Raw genomic sequence first — 11,261 nt, 5'->3', positions numbered from 1 at the left:
TTCTCCTAAACTCCAATGAAGACATTATAAAGCTGATTATGTCTCCACCAAATTCCCCTTTGCCTGCACAGGTGCAGTGGACCATCTCCCTTAACATGGCCATAATCATTGATGAAATATGGAAGTCTAGGAATCTCATGTTGTTTTAGGAGGGCAAAGCAAACCCCGTCAAAGCCAGGCAAAATGTCCAAGAAAAATTCCTTGAAATAAGAAAAAGGTTTTTTCTCTGGCCATTCAACCCTCATTGGTGCAAATCACAGCAACATGGACTCCTCCACCTCAAGATTAGGTCAAAATTAATGTAGATGTTGTCCTAAATAGCTCAAGGTCCGCTTTAGCTGTCGTAGCAAGGGACCATCACGGTGAAGTTATTTACATATAGGTAAAAGGCATCAAATCTGTACCCTTGTGCAAGCGGAAGCTGAAGCCCTCCTGTGGGCAGTGCACCTAGCTATCCAAGAACGATGGAGCTCTGTCATCTTTGAAGGAGATGCAAAAAATTGCTTTGATGCCATAACATGTTCAGAGCATATCCTTGAATGACTTACAAGCACAACTATCAGTAATATCCATTGTTTATCTTCTTGTTTTATATCTGTTAAATTTTGTTGGGTCTAGAGGACTTGTAATTTTGTAGCTTATGAGACTACAAGATTTGCTTTAAACTCCTTTATAGGCTTTCGTTTTAATAAAGGAAATCTCCCACCCTCTCTTGAGGTAGTCTGCAAGCACGAGTTATATACTAGTTTAAATAATAGAAGAACCAAAGTAATATCATATTTTTATTGTTAAACTAAAACAAAAATAATGGTATGTTTACAATATTTTTACAAAAATATTTAAGTCATAGGCTATTACTAGTTATAATTTGGGTTCATCACTAACATCATTTTTTTTTACCTACAAATAATAATACCTAAAATTTATTATAAAAATATTGTAAAAATATTATAAACCTAACATTTCTCCTAGAACAGACACATCCCAGCAATCTTTACCGACATATGTCACACACTATATTGATCAAAAGAGCAATGCGTGAGTTTTTTGTTTTTATTTTCTTGGTGAAATCAGCATATCGAAACCCATCTTAAACGAACACAATTCCCATATTGACACGTGTCCCATCTCGTATCCTTCACAAATTCCACCAAAACAGAGTGGTGAGGATAGCAAACCCAAAAAAAGGAAAGAAAATAAAGGCGCGCGAAACGAAGCTCCATAAAAGAGCGCACAAAATTAATTTTGGAGCCAAAATCAGCCTCTTATGGTTCTCGGCGGGAATCACCCAAAACACAAAACAATTAAATTGTATTTTTTTTTATAAAAATAATTAAATCAGTTTCAGGTTATTATCAAATACTTAGAAATGTCTCTTTTTAATTTTCCACACCCCAAAAAAAAAAAAAAAAAAACCAAATATCTTGGAGGGAAAATCATCATCTACAAAATAATTTATTATTAATAATAAATTACTTTTATAAATTTGTTTTATATATTTCAAATAGACTATCATAAAAAAAAGAGAAAAGAAAAGACTATCATCAAGTATTAACCATTTTTCACACTGTCTAACCTCAAAAAGAAAAAGGAAAAAAAGGTGAACCAAACATGGTCTTTTGTGTTTGTGAGATTGTGTGAGGTTTTAAAAAAATAAATAAATCTGAGAGCAAAAGCAAACTCCCACTACTCCTTATTGAAACTTGAAGCCTGAAACCCCATTTCTCAAAAACGCCGTCGTCTGAATCTTGTCTCTGATATCATATGGAAATGGTAATGACAATCGACGTTGATGAAGACCCAAAAATGGACGGCTCTGATGTCCCCAGAAAGACCCAGAAGCGAAAGAGAGTGTGTCCAGAGACTCTGAAACCAGAAGAAAAAGCGGCTCAAATGGAGGATCTAAGGTTGGAGCTTGATGGCTTGCTTAAGTACTACAAGGAAATGAAGGAGAAGAAGGTTTTTTTCGATGTGGGAATGTGTAGTAGTAGTTCCAGCACTGTGGCGGTGTTGATGGAAGAGTCTGAGCTTCCTTTGTCGAAGCTTGTGGAGGAGATTCATCAAAAGTTGAAAGATGGAATGAGTGCGGCGAATGTGAAGAATAGTGTGTTAAAGGTTGGGCAGAGAGTGATGTATGGAGTGCCTAATGTGGAGGCTGATGTGCTTGAGGATCAGTCTCAGACTTGTCTTTGGTGTTGGGAGGTAATGGGTTTTCCATTTTTCTGAAATCTTAATTTGATTTTGATTATTGCTTTTTCTCAAGTTCTATATTTCTTTTGTGAAATGGGTGGTTTCTGCAGTTTTTATTTTTTATTTGTTTATTTGGGTGATGGGTTTATGAGGTTCATTTGTGCTTGATTCTCGATTCTGGGTTTTTTTTTTTTTTTTTGCAATTGAATATGAATCTGTTTATTTTTTATCGATGGTTATGTGTTGGATGTGGTACATTTTTTGCTTTATTTATTTAATGTGATTGTTAGTTATTTCGGATATGGTGATGGGTCTTGTTTGATTTTGCTTTCTGAGTTTTTGCAATAGATTTTATATCTGTTTCAATTATTGATGTTTATGTGAATCTTTTTGAGACTATGGATATGCTTAAACTGTGTTATGTTCAATTAATGTATGTGGGTATATCTAATTTGGTGTTGGAAGGGGAATAGTTTCAATGTTTCATTAATCTCTTCTCAGTATCAATGATTTTTATTCATTTTGTGTCGTTCTTGTTCTTTAAGACATTACATCAAATGGGGAACAGCAATTTGTCTGGACTTTTATTGGAAATTTGACATATTTGCTATCAGCTGTTTTGTTTTTCGAGCTATTCTGAGCTTTGTTTTCGCTTTGATTTGCAGTGCTTACTTGATAACTCTAATTTTTTTTTTACGTGCTTTGCAGTGTGCTCAGTTTGTTGGCTTATTAATGATTCAAATTATTACTTTCTTTGCAATGTACTGACTTTTTTGTGTGTACAGAGTCTTTCTTGTGTGTACCGAGTCTTTCTTGTGTTCCGACATGCCATGTTATTTCTCATCACTTACAGCAAATTTTATGGGAGATTGCATTACTTACTGTTTGCCTATTTGCAATGTCTATATAGCACATTATACTTTGTTGATTGTAAATCACTTTGCTTTCATTAGCTGTATGTAATCTCTACAGGTCTATTAATTGATTTTTTTTTTTTTTTTTTTATATATATATTATATTATTGCATAGACAAGGGATATGAAGTTGATTCCAAAAGCAATACGTGCAGAATTGAATCTTCGCCGCACTTGTCGAAAAAAGATCCATGAGAGGATTACTGCTGTTTCTGGTAATATGATTCCTTAGATGTATGGTTTGATGGCTTGATTTATAAGAGAGGGGCCTATATAGTGGCTTAGGGCAATAATTTTTACTGATATGTGCAGATGTAAAGCAAAACTTTGGTATTCTTTTAAGGTTTTCTAGTAATTTTTTATGCACACCTAAGTTTGTTTGGTGCTCTAATGTAGTCTGTGGCATATTTCAGCAATGATGACAACATTACAAAAGTCAGAAAGCAATAAGAGTTACAAACACGACCTGGCAAAGGCAGTTGAAAAGCTTGGTAAAGTGCATAAGGAAGCAGATATTCGTTCATATATGGATAAGCTGTTACAGAAAAATGGGGCAGACATGTACGTATCTGCACTGGATCTATGAGATCTGGTGCTTTAATTTATTTTTTAAATGTTTTTTTTTTTTAAATATTCTTTTTAAATGATTTTTTTCCTGGCTAAATCTGCTGTTGTAGGGCTGAAAAGGAAGCAAAGCGAGAAGGCAAAATGCGAATTAAAGACATGGAGAGAAATAATAGAGATGTTGAAAAAGAGAAGAAAAGAATGGAACGTGAACTTCAAAAGGAAAAATTACAAAATGTAAGTGTTGTTTTTTTTTTTTTTTTTTTTGGTTCTGTTAAATGTCATTTAGTCATGGCTGTAGGCCTGTAGCTTCTGTTGTAGGGGAATTTTACTGGGATAAGGTATTGTAAATCATATAATTGCTCCTGTAAGTTTACTAAACTGCAAAACAAATAAACAAGGAAAAATTTCTCATAGATATTAATTTCATGTGCAGAACAAGATTTTCATTTGTTTGCAAACAGCATGCGAGGTTCTATTTCATGGATTGAGTTGAATATGATATATAAATCTAACTGTATAAGTTTATCCCATTCCTAATATACTGATATCATTCCCCATATATAATTAAGGTAGATATTGCTGACTTAACCGTTGATAACTTTCTCTGCTTCTTATTCATGTTTCTTTGAATCATTTAAATATCTCAGGAAAAGGAGGCTGAAAAAGACGAAAAGCGCCGTGAAAAGGAAGAGTCTGAAATGAGGAAACAGTTACGGAAGCAGCAAGAGGAAGCTGAGAGGGATCAGCGGCGTCGAGAAAAGGAAGAAGCTGAATTGAAAAAGCAACTTTCTATACAAAAGCAGGCTTCAATCATGGAACGTTTTCTTAAAAAAAGCAAAACTAGCCCTATGTGTAACAATGGCCAATCTTCAACTAAAATAGCTACATGTGATTCAACAAGTAAAAAGAGTGAAAAAATGCCTGATGCAGTTACTGTGTCAATGGACTGTGCTCTTTCAACAAATGATGAGATTGGTGTAGACGATGTTTGGAAGTAGGTTTCCTCCTTTATTGTACTGTTTAATTTTGTAGGCCATGTTTATCTCAAAACTCTTGTAATTTGAAATTTGTTACACTGTGCAGGGTACACTTGTCTTCCTGGCATTGCTTAGGTCACTCTATACGTTCAAACAGAAAACAACATTGGGGAATACGTCAGAAGCCTAAGACTGAACTATTTAAGGAACTTAAGCTCTCAGCTAATAGAGTGGTGGCTCGTGATGATGACTTGAACATAGATAAGCTTGCAGATGGATGGGGAGAACAGATTTCTGATGATAGATTTTCCCAAGCTACAGATAGTTCTCTCCCTGATGTCAAGAAGTTTAACCAGAAGAAGCAGTTGTTGCAGTTTGCTAAGAGCCATAGACCTGCATTTTATGGTATTTGGCATAAAAAAAGGTGAGCTCCTGTGTTATGACTTATGATTTTGAATTTGTCGTCTGTTCTGTGAGGCTAAGCTAGATCTTATTGGATTATTTAACATAGTGTGTTTTAAAGCAGTAAATCTAACAAAATCATTCTTGAAGAATCCAACTATCTTTTAGCTCTTCTGTGCTTTATATGCTTGGTTTTTTGTTTGGATTTCCTTTTGTAGTTTAATTGGACATGTGGGGCTTCAGCTTCAGCAACATTTCTATATCCACAGAATGATGTGGAGTGGTTGTAAACAAATCAATTTTAAAAGCAAATTAAATAAGTTTCAATGAGTTGGACCATAAAATTCTTAACTAAGCCCTTTGAACTATTTTAAGGATTTGAACTTTTCAATGTGATTATATAAGTTGTGGTTAAGAATTCATTAATCATGCAGTTAGGAGATTCAAGTCACGGTGTTCGTTCTCTGTTTTCAGTGTATGCATGTATAATGTATGATTGAACAAGACAATGAATGAGCTTAAGTATTTGTGCTCTTCCAAAATTTGTGCATTAGTGTTGTCTCTAGAATAGAGTCATTACTCATGTGCTCCTAGTCTAAGTAATTTTTATGTCAGATTGGATTTTTATTTTTAACTGCCTTCAATGCAAGTGTTGGAAATTTAATTGTAGCATCTTCTGAGTATGTCTGATATTAGTATCTGTGGTCTAGCTTGCAGTTTTGTTTTGTATCTATGAAATGTATGGTCTCTAATGAAGGAACAATTGACATTTATTGCTGTAAGGTTTAACTGGAATTTGGCATTGATTTTATGTGCTTTAATGCATCTTCAGTCATGTTGTTGGCCCGCGCCATCCTTTTAAGAAGGACCCAGATGTGGAGTATGACATTGATAGTGACGATGAATGGGAGGAGGTATTATCTGAGTTATCTTTAGTAAAAGTGAATCCAGTTTTCTTTCTTTCATGGAAATCATTAAATTAATCAATATTCTAAATATGAAGTTCAAAACTGACATCATCATTGTCCAGGAGGATCCTGGAGAAAGTCTTTCAGATTGTGATAAAGATGAAGAGGAGGAAACTTTAGAGGAAGGATGTTCAAGAGTTGATGATGAAGAGGAAAGTGAAGATGGCTTTTTTGTACCTGATGGTTATCTCTCGGAAAATGAGGTATGACTTCTGACAGCTGAGAAGCTGGATTTCGCCTTATGCCTGATGATAGGCACTCTCTTCTTCCCCTTCCAAGGAAAAAAAAGTAAAAGTAATGTTTGTATTGGTATATAGTTAATGTACAGTTTTGTGGATGATCCATACATTGCTTTAGTGGCTTTGTTAACATGATATACTAGTTGAAAAATTTACTTACACTCAAAATGACAAAGCTTATGTCCCAAATTGCTCACTTATTTTGAAGTTATGACAGTTCTTTCCCTTATGCATTGGTAGTGATTTTACTGGTTCATACTACAAGTACAATGAAAAGGGCTTGCAAAATATTTTAAATTAAGTTGCTACATCTTTTGCGTTTTCACATTTCCTTAATCCTTCTTAGAGAAGTTGAATTGGAGTTCACCTCTTTTTAGACCATCTGCATTGATTAAAACGACATTATGGAAAACTCCTTTTTCCTATTTGTTCTGACTAAGTGCTCATTTCAAATGAATGTCACCTCTTTCTTATAATATCAATATAAAAGTGTTTTCCTGGCAGAAGTACTAAGACATCAAAATAGTTTTTAGAAATGCAAACTAATAGTCAACCTGTATAATGTTTTTCATTAAGTATGAGGTCCCAAGAAGATAATAGAATGTCTTAGCTGTTTGATACTTGAGTAATGAGAATGTGGTACTCATTGAAGTACATTTAAGTAGTAGCTTCATGGACATATTTGAAACCTGTCTAGTTTACTCTATTAGGGTCTCAAAAGGTCTTTGCATGTTTGCAGTAAAAATTTTCTGTAACTTTGCTGAGACTGACAGTTTGTTTGTAGATAATAAAGATATAAATATTTGATGGCTTTAAAATTTTGAAAGATGAAATGGAATGAAAGAATAGATCACAACTGGGATTGTCTGGGATTGTCACTAGGAATTCACTCTTTGTTTACTGATCCCAAGGGACTAATATCTAGCCATAAGTTCAAAAATCTTGAGCGCATTCCACACAAGCCACCTAAAAGACTATCTCTAGCATCTGTCCTTTCACAATATATCAAAGCCATTTCAAATACTCTCTCTCTCTCTCCATATGTATATATACTATTTTAACAAAAAATTGCTTGATTTGTGCTGCAGGGAGTACAAGTTGACAGAATGGAAACTGATGTCGTAGTTGAGGAGGCAAGAAGCTCTCCTAGTTGTAAGGAAGACTCAAAGAGTGGGGAGTTCTGCACATTGCTTCGACAGCAAAAATATCTAAACAATTTGACAGAGCAAGCTCTTCGGAGAAACCAGCCCTTGATTGTATTAAATTTGATGCATGAGAAGTCTGCTCTCTTAATGGCAGAAGATCTTATTGGTCCTCCTAAACTGGAGCAGATGTGTTTGCAAGCTCTGAGTATGTGTATTTTCCCTGATAGTGTAGAGATATCAATTGAAAACATGGAAGATGAGGATCAAGAAGCTTGCCTATCAAGTGGCAAGAGCAGTACCACACTGGTCTCAACTGTGAATAACATTCCAGACACAGACTTGCCTACAGTTGTAAGTTGTGCATTTCATTCTAGATGTAAAAGCTAGAAGTTCTTGAGAAAAATGTTTTTTTTTCCTGCTCTTATTGATACTATGAAATGTCAGGAGGGAGTAGGATTATTGCAATGTTTTGTTTCTGCGATTGATTTTATTGTTATGGCATTATGGCATACAATCTTTGGCTACTAACAGCAGCCTGCCTTTTTTGATTCCCCTCAGGTGTCTGCAATTCAGTCATCCCCACAGGGTATCAATAAGGTTATAGAATCTTTGCAGCAGAAGTTCCCTGCTGCCTCAAAGTCTGTGTTAAAAAATAGAGTGCGGGAAATATCGGATTTTGTTGATAATCGTTGGCAGGTCAGTGACTCTTTCTGAATGGTGAGGGCTAGGATACCTGTGTGCATGCATTTCTTTAGGCATTAGTAAAGAATTATGAAAATGGAGATTTTGGAAAATTATTTGGATTATAAATATATACACACTATTAGAGAGGGAATGGCCAAACTCCAAACTTTCTTGTGGCACTATGGACATTAGGGAATGGTTGGAAATTTGGATGAACTGATCCGATGTTAAAAGTAAAGCTAGACATGTGCCCAAAAAAATGAAGAGGGAAAGAAAGGATTCAATTACATACAAACTTCTTAATATATGCATCATGCCCTTTTTGATGTGCTTCTCCTTGACGGGTCATCCTAATCAATATATATATACATACATGCATATATATATATATATATACATACATGCATATATATATATATATATATAAGCAGAAACATCATGTGAGAGAGCATGAGGTCTTGTTATTTGGCGCTCTAATTTGCATTTAGCCTCTTTAGTCTTTTCTCATTAAATTTTTTTACTGTTACCCAAAAGATCAGGTTAACTTATTTTTACTATCATCTAAAAGACGGGCTGCTGTTGAAAATTAGGCCAAATCAGACCAAACTTTATGAAAAGCCCAAGCCCACTTATTCCCTTACATATTATGACCTAAGCATGGTCATTTCCCATGTGTAGATGAAAGCTAACCCACTTACAAACTCTCCTCCCCCACGTATTGATGAAACTTGAAAGTCATGGTTTTAAAAACTGAACCGAGAGCCGAACCCTTTTTTTCAAAATTCCCGGTTCAACCTGGTTTGACCGTTTTCACCAATTTTAGGGGTTTTTACCGGACTGGATTGGCTCCTGGTTCTCAGTTGAACCGGCCGGTCTGGTTTGGTCCGGTTTTTAAAACAATGGTATTTATTGTTTCAGTTTGAGACCAATATAATTTAATTATACTTTTTATGCAAATCTTGAGACCAACATACTTTTAGACAAAATTTTCTTGCGCATCACACGGGTTTCCGATTAGTTACACCTAATAGTACAATTCACCCATTTAACCACCTTCTGCCCTAGAGAGGGCTTAAATTCTTAAGCTTTCACATTTGGGTCTGCTCCCTGATTCCTTTGTTTGCCCCTTAGGATATGCTTCTTCATGATGTCACTACATGGTATATCATTGAAGATGCTGCTTACCAGTTTTGAAAATATAGGTCCATGACGCAGTCTAAAGTTGCTGAAAACAAGTTTTCTTAATTTATGATATCTTGTGATGCAGGTCAAGAAAGAAATTCTCAACAAACTTGGCATGTCGATTTCGCCAGGTATATATGCACACTGATCTGGATTTTCTTAAATTTATCTTAGGATATATTTCTCTGAGATTAAGTCAGTTTTCTTTTTTTCATTCCCAGAAAAGGGTGGTGGGAGGACGAAAAGTATAGCTACATTTTTCTCAAAAAGGTGTTTGCCGCCTGCTGGTAGAAATATTAACCCCAATGAAACCTCACCTCAGCCATCTTTGAAGCCAAGTTTCACTGACCAATAAGAACAGTTGCACATATAATCATCTGTAGCATCCTTGCTTTTGTTTAGTTTCCCTCACAATTTTCTCCCTCTTGCCCATGTTCATGTATTTTATCAATCTCCTGATCCTTTTGTATACTGAATTGTGACCATTTTTGTTTTAGACACATGAATTAGAAGGAATTTGTTTTGCAAAACATTCTTTTCAAGTGCTTTGTTTGCACAAGTACAAAGTGGACCAAGGGCCAGAAAAAGCTTACGTTAATTAGACTGAATTCAGGAAATGTTTATTCGAGCCATTTTGCAATATTTACAAGCTAGCTGCATCCTTTGATCGGTGCCATAGTATGGTCATGGGGTTCATTGGTGATATTAGCCGTGCAACTCTCATTAGTGCCATAGTATGGTTGTGGCATGCGTTCGCTTCTGAAAACTGGATTAGCAAAGCAACTCTCATTTGTTGCATTAATTTTTAAGAGTGTTTTTCCTTGAAATAAATTTTACTAAGAAATATTTTAATCTTTTATAATACAAGATAGAAATTTTAGTTTAGTATAATTTAAGTGTATATGTGTGTGAAACTTCTTTTTGGAGACTTGAATTTTGGCCCTTATCTTTTCACATCTTACAATCACTTATACTTGTAGAGTGACTATTGCGTCAAGAGTGCGTGGTGGTGAAATATTTGTATTTGTCGAATGGGTCATGGGTGGCATTTACTAGGTGATGAAGTGGTCTAATTGCAGTAAAAGTCAAGAAAGGAGCCCCAAAGAAAAGATATTAGATACACAAGCGAGCCTAATGATGGGTCAAAATTTGGACCAAACTAACTGCAGAGATTAAGGTTGTGTTTGGTTCCTGTAAAATATTTTCCAGAAAATATTTATTTTTCGGAAATGCTATTTTTCGAAAAGGAAAATATTTTCAAATGTTTGGTTGTATTATGAAAATTGTTGTAGAAAATATTTTCGTGTGTTTGGTTCTATTTTGAAAATGCTATTTTCCTACAATTTTTTCACATTTTCTCAGTTATTTTCTCAGTATCCAAACAAATTTTATTACAGAAAATTTCAAAATCACAGCCAAATCCCAATCCACAAAACAAATCATAGCCAAATCCCAACACCAGAAATCAAAATCACACAGAGAGAGATCAGTGGGTCGAAGGCAAGATCGCGCGGAGGCGAGATCGAGCGGCGAGATTGAACGGTGCGGTGCGATTGGCGCGGTGCTGCGATCGACGAGACCGGTGCGATCTGGTGCGTGTGATCGTCAGACTAGAGCTCAGGGTTCGCTGGCGACGTCGAAGGCGTGATCTAGGCTCCCTCTTCTCTCTCTCTCTCTCTCTCTCTCTCTCTCTCTCTCTCTTCGGAAACCATTTGAAGTGAAAATAGGAACGGACTTGAATTTCCGTGGTCAAAGCTTATTTTTTACGGTCAAATGAATATAATTTCCAGAAAATTCTATTTTCAAAACCAACCAAACACCCGCATTTACAGAAAATCATTTCCAAAAGTGATTTTCACCCAAAACAAACACAGCCTAAGTAAAGTTCTGAACTCCTGAGTCCAAATATCCCTAGAACTAGTCTGAGCATCTGAATTAATGTACTGATCAATTGCATCCATTACAAGATATGCACGTCACTGGGGATCATGCA

At 35.4% G+C, this 11,261-nt stretch overlaps 1 protein-coding gene across 1 annotated transcript; it reads left to right on the top strand.

The window, feature by feature from the left end:
* The first annotated feature begins 1,517 nt into the window (after positions 1-1,517).
* LOC115991993 (chromatin assembly factor 1 subunit FAS1-like) lies at positions 1,518-9,876 on the top strand. The gene is made up of 12 exons (XM_031116020.1): positions 1,518-2,202; positions 3,220-3,319; positions 3,518-3,665; positions 3,782-3,905; positions 4,319-4,665; positions 4,755-5,072; positions 5,883-5,964; positions 6,081-6,221; positions 7,346-7,753; positions 7,961-8,098; positions 9,354-9,399; positions 9,490-9,876. The coding sequence occupies exons 1-12, from the start codon at positions 1,765-1,767 to the stop codon at positions 9,621-9,623; spliced, it is 2,424 nt and encodes an 807-aa protein (XP_030971880.1). The 5' UTR covers positions 1,518-1,764; the 3' UTR covers positions 9,624-9,876.
* Positions 9,877-11,261: the final 1,385 nt, after the last annotated feature.

This window comes from Quercus lobata, chromosome 1, assembly GCF_001633185.2.
Source record: "Quercus lobata isolate SW786 chromosome 1, ValleyOak3.0 Primary Assembly, whole genome shotgun sequence".
In the NCBI taxonomy this organism is placed as follows: Eukaryota; Viridiplantae; Streptophyta; class Magnoliopsida; order Fagales; family Fagaceae; genus Quercus; species Quercus lobata.
The sequence above is the reverse complement of the archived record's forward strand: the minus strand, read 5'-3'. Positions and strand labels throughout refer to the sequence as shown.